This window comes from Bombina bombina, chromosome 1, assembly GCF_027579735.1.
Source record: "Bombina bombina isolate aBomBom1 chromosome 1, aBomBom1.pri, whole genome shotgun sequence".
NCBI lineage: Eukaryota > Metazoa > Chordata > Amphibia > Anura > Bombinatoridae > Bombina > Bombina bombina.
Window position 1 is genome coordinate 1,169,927,222 of NC_069499.1, and position 14,853 is coordinate 1,169,942,074.

Genomic DNA, 14,853 nt, shown 5'->3' on the forward strand with positions numbered 1-14,853 from the left:
GACTGCATGCATTTATGGCCTTATGCAATTGATAGGTTGAGATGCATATGAATGTTAACACACATATACAGGATATGTAAATATATTGAATTAAATGTTATCTGCCCTGTCCTTCCAAAGTCCAAAAATCAGTATCATGGCACAAAAACTCTAATTCATGTTATTGTGTATGTTTTGTGAATGAACATGTTATGTTGACAAACAGCACCCCACTTTTACATTTTCTGCCAGATACTGAATTTGTCCCAGAAAGCAGCAGGGCATATAATCTTGTGCAACATGTTAATTATCCATTGTGCTCATTTTTTATTTACAGTATATAGTGAAGCTGTGTGTAAGAATGTGTAGAAGAAAGCAAAAGGCACTCTTCTATGCAATGTTTTTTTTTCTTTTTGGTGGAGAATGGATTGGATTACATGGATGGAGGACTCGGCTGTAATATTAGGGGTCACATTTGTCAGTGTGCCTATATTATGATTGTGCACTCTAGCCTTGTAGGGTCAAATGAGAGGTCCTCGTGTGATACTCATTTTCCCTACTCATCTTGTCAACTTTGTATACAGAGCGTGGCTTCCACATTTAGTCCATTTGTCCCCAGGAAGGCAAATAATGCTAAGGTCTCACAAAACAGCTAAAAGGTGAACTGTCTCTGGGTCAGTGGGTCAGATAGCAGATGATTGCTTGATGCTGTGGAAGCTGACACGTGTGGGGGATGTAGGGATTGACATTGCCCTAGCCACACGAGCCCGTATAGAATGCTTGTCCTGCCATCGATGCCAACGCTTTCGAACAGCTGATCGTACCTATAAACAAAGAACAGATTTTATAAAACGCAAGATATGGTATAAAGGTCCTGAAACAAATAGGGCAAGACAAGGGGATACAAGAGGTACACAGCACAGGGTAGAGCTGGGGCAAAGTAAACTAAATATTGTATACCCTAACACCCCCATACAAGTACTAAATGGGGCCAGTGGCCCCTCCTTTGAAACAAGTTATAATATGTATCTGTACCTCACAGAAAAAAACAATAAAATTGATATGAAATCGGCTAAAAATGGCTTCAACACAACTGTATGAAATGACAGTAATTCTAGAGAAGCTTCTGTAGGAAAACCAACTTGAGGATTTGGCACATTAAATAACTCTGATGTTCACATTGCAACAATTTATTGTGACAATCTCTGCTGATATAATAAGTCCTAGTAGAAGTCTGATAACAGGAGTCTGATAACAGAAAGAATATGGGTAAAAACAGAGGCCAAGCCTATGTTATAACTATGTAATTATACAGCAAAGTGTGAAACGCTATATAACTCATAATAACATAATAAAATAGTAAAATAACAGCCAATTAGAATTCATTACAGTTGTGGTCTCCAGTTAGCCCTAATCGTATGATATGGATAAATGGAACACACTCAGCAAGTCTCCAGCAAGACAAAGTCAAGAGCAGCATTAAGGGGCACATGCCTAAAACAGAGATTGACAAGACTGTGGCAAAATGTTTACACAGTAGAAAAAGGTGTTCAGTGCCAGAGACAAACTACATATAAAAACAGAAACAGAGAGAAGTGCACAGTGGCTGATACAGGTAAAAAAGATAGAGCAGTATACAGAGCATGTGGTTGCAGGGAGCAGATGTGTACAAGAAATGGAATAGAGGAAAATAGATCATATTTGAGACATACATAGTATGTGTGTTATGCCCAGTGCATACTGTATGTTGTAAACATCAATATAAAAAATAAAAAAAACATCTGTTTTCAATCTATGGTTAAGTCATTAAACTGTAAGCCATCCAGATACTCTGTTAGCACTGCAAACACAACTGGAAATGAGTAGAAGAAATGTATTGGTACAACAAATACATGTACTGTATGTAGACTAAAAAGTATGTATTTGTCTTAAATGACTGCTATTTTTCTTTAATTAGGTTTGTGATGATGAACATTTGTACACATCTCTGGGAAACACTGAGGCGTAGGGCATAAGTCTGACTTACCTCACTGTTCAAGAAGCAGTAGAATACAGACACAAAAAAACCCTGAGGAAAAAAACAGAACTGGTGACTTTATTTGTGTCAGAGAAACACACTAAAGGTACAGTAGTTGTTCTATTAGGTCCCAACCCACATGTGACTGTCATATTACCTCTAAAATAGACTCTCTTAATGATTATGACTGCTTGATTCTTTTTAACCATTCAGAATTTTGGGCTACCAAGGTTCAGCCTTCCCATTCTTCTGAATGATTCTGGGTTCTGCGGTGTGGGGTGGAGGGTGCGAGGATAATTTCATGGAATTCCTTTTACTTGGGGTATTACTTATAGGGTTTCATTTTGGAGGAGGTTAACATTGTGTGTTTCATACTAGTGGTTAGGATTATTTGTCTTGTATAGTTACTGATGTAGGATTACTGTTGGTTAAAGGGAAAGTCTACTCCAGAATTTTTATTGTTTAAAAAGATAGATACTCCCTTTATTACCCATTTCCCAGTTTTGCATAACCAACACTGTTATATTAATATACATTTTGTCTTTGTGATTACCTTGTATATAAGCCTCTGCAGACTGCCCCCTTAGTTCAGTTATTTTGACTTGCATTTTAGCCAATAAGCACTGACTCATACATAACTCAACGGGAGTGAGCACAATGTTATCTATATGGCACACATGAACTAACGCCCTTTATCTGTGAAAACTGTCAAATGCATTCAGCTAAGAGGCGACCTTTAAGGGCCTTTAAATTAGTATTAAAACTCACCTAGGCCTAGCCATCAACAAAGAATACCAAGAAAAATGATAAAAGTAAATTGGAAAGTTGTTTAAAATTGCATGCCCTATCTGAATCATGAAAGTTTAATTTTGACTAGACTGTCCCTTTAAGGTTAAATTGCAGGGGAAGTTTCAGTTTAGTGTCCTGGGTGGTTAAGTTTATGGAAAAACTACTGTGGGGATTGTAGTGGGAATTAATTTCGTGGCAGAGTAGTCACATGGTAAATTGCTTTGGAGTGGTTGTGGTGAGGGTCAACTTGGATAGGAAGATCAGGACAGCACAGATAGGGTTAGTTGCAGTCACTGTTAAGTATTTTTGTAGTGTCAGGTTCCATTTACTTTATATAGGCTATAGCATTAATACTATTGTTGCAGGGATTGGGGTCAGAAAATCCATGATGGCTAATTCTAGAAACAAACTGTCAGGTGTCACTACATTTTAGGTAGCTGTATTTTTGCAGAGGGGGTTATATTTACTTTTGTATAGGGTCTAAAATAGTGATCTGGTCACTAAAATGACATGCACATTCCAAATACTGGCAAACCCTCATATAAAGCATGAAAAAAAAAAATTTTTAAGCATTACAATTGCAACCAATGAAACCAAGCAGTATGGAGACAGCTCATAGGCAGAATGCCAGCTAATTTGTTATTAGTGCTTTGTCAAATAATTTAGCAATTTAATTTATTCCCATTAAATACTCTAGTAAATCATTACAATTTAGGGAAATTTACAATTTAGGGCTTTTGCCGGCGACGCCGTTTTTTAAGCGGTTTTGGTATCACATATACGGCGCTGCACATAAATGCGCGTATATTTCACCCGTCGCCCGCAATTTTTTCTTCCATAAGCTAACATAGAATCGCATTGCAAATCAGTATCACATATTCAGCGCAAGGACTTATGCGCCAAAAATTTAGAAATTTTACTCCATTTTCACCTCGCCACACATAAGCAGGCGCAGCAAGCCTTGCGCTGAAAATGTGAGCACTGTAACTCCCGTAACTTCCTGAAAATATTAACTAACACCTAACGCATGCGTAATATCTAACTACCTGTCAACCACAATCCCCCAACGCAATAACTAATAAAATATTTTAACCCCTTATCGGCCAACCCCAACATCACAATAAATTTAATAAATGTATTTACCCCTAATCAGCCATTAACCCATATAGCAATAAACCTAATAAATGTATTAACCCCTAATCCCCAATTAACCCACATTGCAACAAACCTTATAAATCTATTAACCCCTAATCCGTCAAACCCACACAACGCAATAATCCTAATAAAACTATTAACCCCTAATCTGCCAAACCCCCACAATGCAAGTACCCTAATTAACCTATTAACCCCTAATCCGCCAAACCAACACAACGCAAATAACTAATTAAATTACTAAGCCCCCTAACCTAACACCCCCTAAATTAACCCCAATTACCTAAATTAAAAAGTTACAATTAAAATAAAAAAGCTAACATTACTTAAAAATAAAATAAAACATTTTAAATTAATCTAAAATTACCAAAAATAAATTTTTTTCTAATATTACAGAAAATAATAAACAAAATGATCTAAAATAAAAAAATTAAACCCAATCCTTATGAAAATAAAAAAGCCCCCCAAAAATAAAAACACCCCCTAATCTAATGCTAAACTACCAATAGCCCTTAAAAGGGGCTTTTGTAGGACCATGCCCTAAATTAAACAGCTCTTCTACCTTAAAAAATACTAAGTCCCCCCCTCTAACAGTAAAACCCAGCACCCAACAAACCCCCCCAAATAAAACAAACTAACACTAAAAAATCCTACAGGGGCATTTGTATGGGCATTGCCCTTAAAAGGGCATTCAGCTCTTTTACTTCCCCTAAAAGGGCATTTAGCTCTTTTAAGAGTGCCCAATAAATCCCTAATCTAAAAAAATATACCCCCCAAAAATAAAAATAAATCTTATCCCCAAATAGGTACTCACCGTTTCTGAAGTCCGGTGGAGTAGGTCTGTTCCAGGCGGTGAAGTCTTATTCCAAGCAGCCGACATCTTCTTCCAAGCGGGGACCACTTCCTTCTTCATCAAGGACCAAGCCGGCGCGGAGATGAGCGTGGAGCAGGACCAGTGACCGTGGAGCCATAGAGCACGGAGGATCCTCTTTGCACGATTGCCGCCATATACTAAATAGTGAATTCAAGGTACGCGTTTAAATATGGCTTTCCTTGCATTCCTATTGGCTGATTTGATTATTCAAATTCAAATCAGCCAATAGGATGAGAGCTACTGAAATCATTTTGGCTGTTTAAATCAGCCAAAAGGTTTTCAGTAGCTCTCATCCTGCTGAAACCCGAGCTGCCCGTAATTTCACCTAGCACATCGGGGTATCACATAAACTGCCGGCGAGGTTTATGTGATACCCCGATGCGCGAGGTGAAATTACAAGCGACGTAGATTTCAGCAGTTGCGCTGAAGCTTGCACCGCATATGTAATCTCGCCCTTAAAGTGTAAAGTTTAAAATGAGACTGAAAAAAACTGCATGATAACGGTTTTCTAATTTTTTTTCACTTGAGTTGAATTTAAAAGCTTCTTTAAAAGTCTTACTTTGCATGGCTCTTCTAAAAGATTGGGATAGACCTTTAAATTAAGGGTGGAGGAAACTTCAGTAACTTTGTTATAATGTTAGCCACATTTGTTTAATCTTGATGAATACTGAGTGCTATTTAACAATAAGGTTTTTTTTACAAAAGTTACTGTTTTTCTATTTGTGGTCAAATCCTTATTATCATTAAAGGTGCAGGAAACCCCAACATGTTCTTTTATGAGTTGGATAGAACATAGAATTTTAAACAACTTTCCAATTTACTTCCATTCTTAAATTTGCTTTGTTCGCTTGTTACCCTTTGCTGAAGGAACAGCATTGCCGTACTAGCAGCAAGATAAACGCATCTAGTCAGCCAATCACAAAAGACAAATGTGTGCCGGCACCAATTAGCAGCAGCTCCCACTAGTGTAGGATATGTGTGTATTATTTTTCAACAAGGGAAACCAAGAGAACAAAGCACATTTAAAAATAGAAGTGAATTTAAAAGTGTCTTAAAATTGCATGCTCTATCGGAATCATGTAAGTTTAATTTTGACTTTACTATCCCTTTAAATACTTTTTGAATCAACATTAACTACTTAAAGGACGACTAAGCAGACTTGCCTAAGCAATGAAAAAGATAATGCAATAGCACTTACTTAAAAATTACCTATGTATTTTTTCTGAAAAAAAAAATCAAAATTTCCTTTCATTTTCCTGACCCTGCATCATGTGATGCCATCAGACAATTGCAGAGCTAATGTCTCTGAAAGTGTGAACATAGACTGCAAAATTTGATGATGAAAGATTAAAATTGTATGAATAGTAAAAGTTTAATTTTGCTTTACATGTCCCTTTAAACATTTAAATGTTATCATAACATTTGCAAATGTGAACATTCATTATACAGAAACATTCCAATACTAAAAGGAATGTTAAAGGGACATTGTATTATACAATTCTCTACACTTTATAGTGTTCCATTTCACCTGCTTTTTTTTTTTACATTACGCTCCTCTACCTTTATTTTGTCATTTCATCTATATGAATACTGTAGTATTCTCTATAGAAAAGCTATGTAAACTGGAAGCAACAGCATGTCAACATGTGTTTGAAAGTCAAAATATAGACACTTGCCCATCCCTCAGATTCTCACTACTATTCTCTTACCTGAAAGGACTGTAGGAAAGAGTTGAAGTAGATGAACACAATGCAAGAAATTTCATCTTCCCCAGGAGTCACAAAGAACAGCATATAGGTAATACCAAGGAGAGGCAGAAGAACCAGAGTGGCTTTAACTGCTTTCCTATTAATGAAGGGTAAGTAAAATAGTCTGTATGAACAATTTGTGTAATCTAAAAGAGTGTCTTATGTGATTTCACATTTGCTTGAAACATAATGGAGGCATGCAGTAGGTTACCATGAGGATATATGCACTCTCAATACAAGCTTTTAGAAGAAGTTGCAGCTGACACTTGAATATAAAGTGTCATGTTTTGGCATGGGTATGTATGTGCAGGCAACATATAGCTAAAAAGGGGAGCATGCCGACGGACCATACGTGAGAAGAGAACTAGAGGTGTGCAGCAGGAGAAGCATGAGGAAAAGAAGGGCCTGCATATGTGATACAAGATATCGGTGTTCTCTTACCTGTACTGGATAGTCTCTGACGTAGTGGAGGCACGGAGCTTTGTCATCAATATCCTCACAATGTTAAATAAAAATATAAAGTTTATCTGAAATAGAGTAAAAACAGATATTTTAGTTACTTTTGCAAAAGACTTTAGAAGTTATCCCTCTATGCAACACAAGTAGCAGAGATGGAGATGTATGTGACACACTAAGGACTAGAAGCAGTAATGTGACATATGGCCTGACTCTCTAAAGTCGCCGCTCATGCAACATGCCAGATGGTCCTTCTTTGGATTCTCTAAATGCAATTTTACCATGATAGGTTTGTATCATGCAAAGCGACATAACCTACATTTCGGTAAGTAAGGAGAGGCATACACATACAGTATATATTACAGAAGAGTATTGAATGTACACTGTAAAAATCGTTATCAAATTACATATAAAAACACTTTATTGTATTAATAATATTCATCAACATTTGTATTAAAATCCTACAGCAAAATGTTAATTTGCATTAAGCCGTAAGCTCAGTGAGGGCTGCCCATGTGAGGATTTGGGTGATATTTCTCACCATGCTGACAGAGTTTAGATAATTGGGTGCATAATGGGGAGTAGTGATAGAAATATGTGTTACATACTGAAGATCAGGAGTGGTGACACAAAAAAAAAACCCAGTGACAGTGATCATTATGTGACACACTGAGGAGCAGTTACAGATAGATGTGTGAGACACATAAATCATCATAGTTAGTTCTTACCAGAAGTACAATTATGACAGGTCCTTGGTAGATGAAGTCTGTGTAAACTCCAGCTTTCTTTCCAAACCAGCACCTGAGGGAAATTATGGATTTTTTAGTCTTAATGCCTAACATGACAAAAATGTTTCTGTGTCACCCTCCTCCTCTATCACTTATGAAATAATCATCTATCTTCCCCTTCAAAATCCATTCCTATCTCTTTTTCCCTTTCACTGTTATTTGCATTTATTCAACACTATGATTGTATCTTCTTCAGCTCTACTTTATCCTTCTTATTGCATTGCTCTTCTGTGACATGGATTTAGTCCATCTTCCCCTTATTTCTCTAAACTCTCTCAATTTCAATAATTTTTTATAGTACAAATACACATTGCCCTCTCCAACCCCATATCCTTACTTCTCATTGTCGTAGTACAGTTTCCCAAATGCCCATGCCACGATGATTGGAAGGGGGATACCTGTAGAGATTAAAGCACATGGGAATTACTTACAAGAAAGCACACACATATCCAGAAGGGGTTACAGTTACATAAAGCATGCTGTCTCTAAATAATAGCAGGTCTAGTATGATCTGTCACTAATAATAAGAAACTATAATTATGTAAAAAAAGCTGGTGTCTACATTTTTCATAGTGTCTCCATTATAACGGGGTGTATTAGATCTAGCCCTATGTAAGGGTTGTTACTGTTTACTAGCTATACTATAATCGTGTTTGTAATGGGTCTGTCGCCAGTTGTACACGCATCCTCAAAGGAATGTTGGCTGCACGAATGTCAAAAGAATCCACTTGGATGCAGCGTAGGCAAACCCGAAGCCTCCACGCTGCGGAGGACTGCCGCTGCAAAGGACCACCGACACGAGGACCACCGCCATTGAGGACCACCACTGTTGAGGACCACCGCTGAGGATCCACACATCGGGGAAGACAGCTCCACACCTCTGCTCCGTGCCGCCTTCGTTCCAGGCGGATCCATCATCTTCTATCTTCATCTGGAAGAAAACCTTCTCCACTGGACTTCAGGAACAGTGAGTACCTATTTGGGGCTTAGTTTTAGGCTTTTTTTCTTTAATGTTTGGTGTGGTTTTTTTTTTTTAGGTTAGGGTTTCTTTGGGCTTTAAAAAGAACTGAATGCCATTTTAAGGGCAATGCACATACAAATGCCCCTTTAGGGGCAATGGGTAATTTAGTTTTTTATTAGTGTTAGGTTTTTTTATTTTGGGGGTTTGGTGGGTTGGGGGTTTTACTGTTAGGGGGTAATTGGTCATTTTTGTAAGTAAAATAGCTATTTAACTTACGGCAATGCCCTACAAAAGGCCCTTTTAAGGGCTATTGGTAGTTTAGTATTAGATTAGGGGGTGTTTTTATTTTCAGGGGGATTTTTTTATTTTTATAGGGGTATTAGTTTAGGTTTACATTTTTAATTTTGGATAGCTTTGTTTATTTTTTCTGTAATTTTACTTTTTTTTATTTTTTGTAACTTTAGCTTGGGGGTTTGTATTTTTTAAACATAGACTGCCCTTTGGGCAGGCTTATCGCCTAGTTAACTATAATTACCATTTATAATAATGTCTTTCTCCAGCAACCTTTTTTGTATATGGTTGGAGGGAAGAGGTATTTCTAACACCAGTCTATCTAAAATGCTGACTTTAAAATTCTGTGGCTCATTTGAGACATTAACATTGGTTAAATGTGACTCATGATGTCCATGCTGGGATTTATTGCAGTTCTCTTGGCTTGTAGTACTGGGGCTTTCCTCTTAGCCACTGAAGGGCTCTGGCTCAGATTGTATTCTGGAGACTTAGGCCTCTAGTTATCAAGCTGTCAACCGCAAATATGCTGGAATTCCGCAGCGTATTTGTGGCGAGGTTGATTAGCCAGAGTTATCAAACCTTACTGCCCGGTAGAATAATAGAATATAGTGACGTAACCTACGATCCGCCGGACTCAGTCCGACACAGATCGATGGTTACATCACTACAGATGTTCCGAATGCAAGTTTGGCACAATCTGACTACTTTTGGTAGTTATCAAACTACTAGCAGGTACGCTCGCCACTATTCCGGGCCAGCGTACCTGGATTTCAATCCGCCGCCCTGGAGGCGGCGGATCCCATAGGAATCAATGGGAGTCTGACCATAGCGAAAGCTTATGTTCGCTGCGGCCCGATATCCCATTGATTCCTATGGGAGATGTCTGCACCTAACACCCTAACATGCACCCCGAGTCTAAACACCCCTAATCTGCCCCACCCTACACAGGCGCAACTAAATAAATTTATTACCCCCTAAACCGCCGCTCCCGGACCCCGCCGCAACTATAATAAACATGTTAACCCCTAAACTGCCGCTCCAGGACCCCGCCACAACTATAATAAACATGTTAACCCCTAAACTGCCGCTCCCGGACCCCGCCGCAACTATAATAAACATGTTAACCCCTAAACCGCCGCTCCTGGACCCCGCCGCCACCTACATTATTACCTAAAACTAAATACTTACCTGTAAAATAAACCCTAAGATAGCTACAATATAACTTATAATTATATTGTAGCTATTTTAGGATTTATTTTTATTTTACAGACAACTTTGTATTTATTTTAACCAGGTACAATAGCTATTAAATAGTTAATAACTATTTAATAGCTACCTAGCTAAAATACTTACAAAGTTACCTGTAAAATAAATCATAACTTAAGTTACAATTAAACTTAACACTACAATATCATTAAATAAATTAAATAAATTACCTACAATTCTCTAAAATTAAATTAAATTAAATAAACTATAGTACAAAAACAAACAAACATTAAATTACAGAAAATAAAAAAAAATTACAAGAAGTTTAAACTAATTACACCTAATCTAAGCCCCCTAATAAAATAATAAAGCCCCCCAAAATAAAAAAATGCCCTACCCTATTCTAAATTACAAAGTAACCAGCTCTTTTACCAGCCCTTAAAAGGGCTTTTTGCGGGGCATTGCCCCAAAGTAATCAGCTCTTTTACCTGTAAAAAAAAATATAACCCCCCAACATTAAAACCCACCACCCACATACCCCTACTCTAACCCACCCAAACCCCCCTTAAAAAAACACTAACCCCCTGAAGATCACCCTACCTTGAGCCGTCTTCACCCAACCGGGACGAAATCTTCATCCAAGTGGCGCAGAAGAGGTCCTCCATCCAGCAGAAGTCTTCATCCTGGCGGCGTCTTCAGTCTTCATCCATCCGTAGCGGAGCGGAGCCATCTTCAAAGGAGCCCACGTGTTGAGCCATCCTCTTCAACTGACGACTGAACGACGAATGAAGGTTCCTTTAAGGGACGTCATTCAAGATGGCGTCCCTCGAATTCCGATTGGCTGATAGGATTTTATCTGCCAATCGGAATTAAGGTAGGAAAAATCTGATTGGCTGATTGAATCAGCCAATCAGATTGAAGTTCAATCCAATTGGCTGATCCAATCAGCCAATCGGATTGAGCTCGCATTCTATTGGCTGTTCTGATCAGCCAATAGAATGCAAGCTCAATCCGATTGGCTAATGGATATGGGAGATGTCTGCACCTAACACCCTAACATGTACCCAGAGTCTAAACACCCCTAACCTGCCCCACGCTAAACCGCCGCAACTAAATAAATTTATTACCCCCTAAACCGCCGCTCCCGGACCCTGCCGCAACTATAATAAACATGTTAACCCCTAAACCGCCGCTCCCGGACCCCGCCACAACTATAATAAACATGTTAACCCCTAAACTGCCACTCCCCGACCCCGCGGCAACTATAATAAAAATGTTAACCCCTAAACCGCCGCTCCCGGACCCCGCCGCCACCTACATTATACATATTAACCCCTAATCTGCCACCCCCTATACTGCTGCCACCTACATAAACTTATTAACCCCTATCCTGCGGATCCCGGACCCCGCCGCAACGAAATAAATTGTTTAACCCCTAAACCGCCGCTCACGGACCCCGCCGCCACCTTTATTAAAGTTATTAACCCCTATCCTGCCCCCCCTATACCGCCGCCACCTATATTAAAATTATTAACCCCTAAACCTAAGTCTAACACTAACCCTAACCCCCCCTAACTTAAATATTATTTTAATAAATCTAAATAATATTACTCGTATTAACTAAATTAATCCTATTTAAAACTAAATACTTACCTGTAAAATAAACCCTAAGATAGCTACAATATAACTTATAATTATATTGTAGCTATTTTAGGATTTATTTTTATTTTACAGACAACTTTGTATTTATTTCAACTATGTACAATAGCTATTAAATAGTTAATACCCCTACTCTAACCCACCCAAACCCCCCCTTAAAAAAACCTAACACTAACCCCCTGAAGATCACCCTACCTGGAGCCGTCTTCACCCAACCTGGCCGAAATCTTCATCCAAGTGGCGCAGAAGAGGTCCTCCATCCAGCAGAAGTCTTCATCCAGGCGGCGTCTTCAATCTTCATCCATCCGGAGGGGAGCCAATCGGATTGAGCTCACATTCTATTGGCTGTTCTGATCAGCCAATAGAAAGTGAGCTCAATCCGATTGGCTGATTCAATCAGCCAATCAGATTTTTCCTACCTTAATTCCGATTGGCTGATAGAATCCTATCAGCCAATCGGAATTCGAGGGACGTCATCTTGGATGACGTCCCTTAAATGAACCTTCATTCGTCGTTCATTCGTCGGTTGAAGAGGATGGCTCCGCGTCAGCTCCTTTGAAGATGGCTCCACTCCGGATGGATGAAGATTGAAGACGCCGCCTGGATGAAGACTTCTGCTGGATGGAGGACCTCCTCTGTGCACCTTGGATGAAGATTTCGTCCCGGTTGGGTGAAGACGGCTCCAGGTAGGGTGATCTTCAGGCTGTTAGTGTTAGTTTTTTTTAAGGGGGGTTTGTGTGGGTTAGAGTAGGGGTATGAGGGTGGTGGGTTTTAATGTTGGGGGGTTGTATTTTTTTTTTTACAGGTAAAAGAGCTGATTACTTTGGGGCAATACCCCACAAAAGCCCTTTTAAGGGCTGGTAAAAGAGCTGGTTACTTTGTAATTTAGAATAGGGTAGGGCATTTTTTTATTTTGGGGGGCTTTATTATTTTATTAGGGGGCTTAGATTAGGTGTAATTAGTTTAAAATTCTTGTAATTCTTTTTTATGTTCTGTAAATTAGTGGGGGGTTTTGTGCTATAGTTTAGTTTATTTAATTTAATTTTAGGTAATTGTAGGTAATTTATTTAATTTATTTAATGATAGTGTAATGTTAGGTTTAATTGTAACTTAGGTTAGGATTTATTTTACAAGTAATTTTGTAAGTAATTTAGCTAGGTAGTTATTAAATAGTTAATAACTATTGTACCTGGTTAAAATAAATAAAAAGTTGCCTGTAAAAAATAAATAAATCCTAAAATAGCTACAATATAATTATTAGTTATCAATGAAAAAAGTGTATGAGAGAGTAGATAATACTGCTAAACCAAAAAAAGAATAATTATTCTCTGGTGCCACCCTTGAAAATGAATATTACAAAGATCAAACAGAGAGAATGTATTCACAACATACACTACTGTTGTGAAAAAGCAAGGGATAACAAAGGCACACAGAATTTTGGTAAATACTCAAATTTATTAATTCCTATTTAAATCCCAAACCACATTTATGTGGATCACAGAAAATGACAAAGTCAATCATGCTTTGAAAGTGAGCACATTTTAACTAAAACAGCAAAATTCAAAAACTAAATGTTACTAAACTAGGAACGAGATATCCAACAGGCTTAAATGAAAAGCTGGAATTTGCCAGTTTTCTCTAAGTATTATGCTGATAGAGTGTGCGCCGTTATTTGGAAGTGATCATTAAAAGGCCGTTTTTAGCTTTGTTTAGAAAAGCTTAGGAATTGAGTTTCTCTATTTAATAAATAATAACAAAGCTTCTATATTTGGCACTTTTTAACTATGAACACAAGTATTATTAAAATAGGGCTCCTTGCTGTATACAGCTTTAAGAAAATAGCAGGTGTTTAGCAAGTAGATCACCTGTGGACTCACAGGTAGGTCCATTAATAGAGGATATCCAGTATGGAATATTATGCCCTGATGAACCCCTTAGACACAAATCTTGCTGCAGGGGTGAAACGTGCGTTGGCACTTTGTGTAATTTTGGCACCTATGTGCTATACTAGCCAGGAGTGAGGTCGACCAACTCCTGTCTTTTTCTAAGCATTTTTCAAAGAAAGCAAAGAAAAGGCATTGCGGTACAAGTTTATTGTTAGTCTTGGAACTGACTTCATGCTGACATTACATGCTGAGAAAGAGCGTGTGTGCTTGAAAAGCGGCTAAGGATTGGAGATTGTGGTTTCCTTATTTGCGCTGGACTGAATGTGCAACATCCACCTGGAGGTGGTTAAAGATAAGAGATCCCTTTTACTGAGAAATCTTTTGGCTCTCTTGTGTGTGGCTGTTCTAACTTACTTTCCGGAGTACAAGGTGCATCCTGGTATGTGCTTAGCTACATAACATCGGTGGAAGCCTGGTTTCTTTCACCTGAGCAATTGACCAATCCAGTGGACGGATTCTCGGCCTTTGGGACACACCCCTTGCAATCGAACCTATTGCCAGCAGGCTTACAACCACACCCTAGGCTGCAAGTGACATCACACGCTCTGAATGCTGCATTACCTCTGAATTGGAATAATGGATCTACATACAGCAGCTAAGTAAAATAACTGAACTTGTACTTTCAGCAGCAATCACCAGTGTCTGTATCCCAGATGCTTTACTAAGACATTTGCCGGTCATTTATTCTGATCTGTTTAGGATTAAATGAAAATGTCTTTTTTATGGTTTTACTTGTAACCGCAATGTTAATTTACTTACGTTTTTTGCTTACTATATGTTACCTGCCTATGTTATAGATATCTGTCTGTGTCATAGATAGTAGGTTAGGCTGCACCCCTAGTTAATTAGCATACGTATGCTTAGAGGTTATTGGCCTTTTAGTAACATTTAGTTTTTGAATTTTGCTGTTTTAGTTAAAATTTGCTCACTTTCAAAGCATGATTGACTTTGTCATTTTCTGTGATCCACATAAATGTGGTTTGGGAT

The 14,853-nt window shown here is 38.3% G+C and overlaps 1 protein-coding gene across 1 annotated transcript in view; it reads right to left on the reverse strand.

Moving 5' to 3' along the window:
- Positions 1-662: 662 nt before the first annotated feature.
- Positions 663-14,853, reverse strand: part of CRHR1 (corticotropin releasing hormone receptor 1) — a 220,501-nt gene continuing 206,310 nt past the window's right edge. Inside the window, exons 8-13 of the mRNA XM_053718246.1 lie at positions 8,141-8,201; positions 7,744-7,816; positions 7,001-7,086; positions 6,521-6,656; positions 2,006-2,047; positions 663-803 (exon numbers count right to left, since the gene is read on the reverse strand). Of these exons, the coding sequence (XP_053574221.1) occupies positions 663-803; positions 2,006-2,047; positions 6,521-6,656; positions 7,001-7,086; positions 7,744-7,816; positions 8,141-8,201 (539 nt within the window). The remainder of the gene's footprint in view (positions 804-2,005; positions 2,048-6,520; positions 6,657-7,000; positions 7,087-7,743; positions 7,817-8,140; positions 8,202-14,853) is intronic.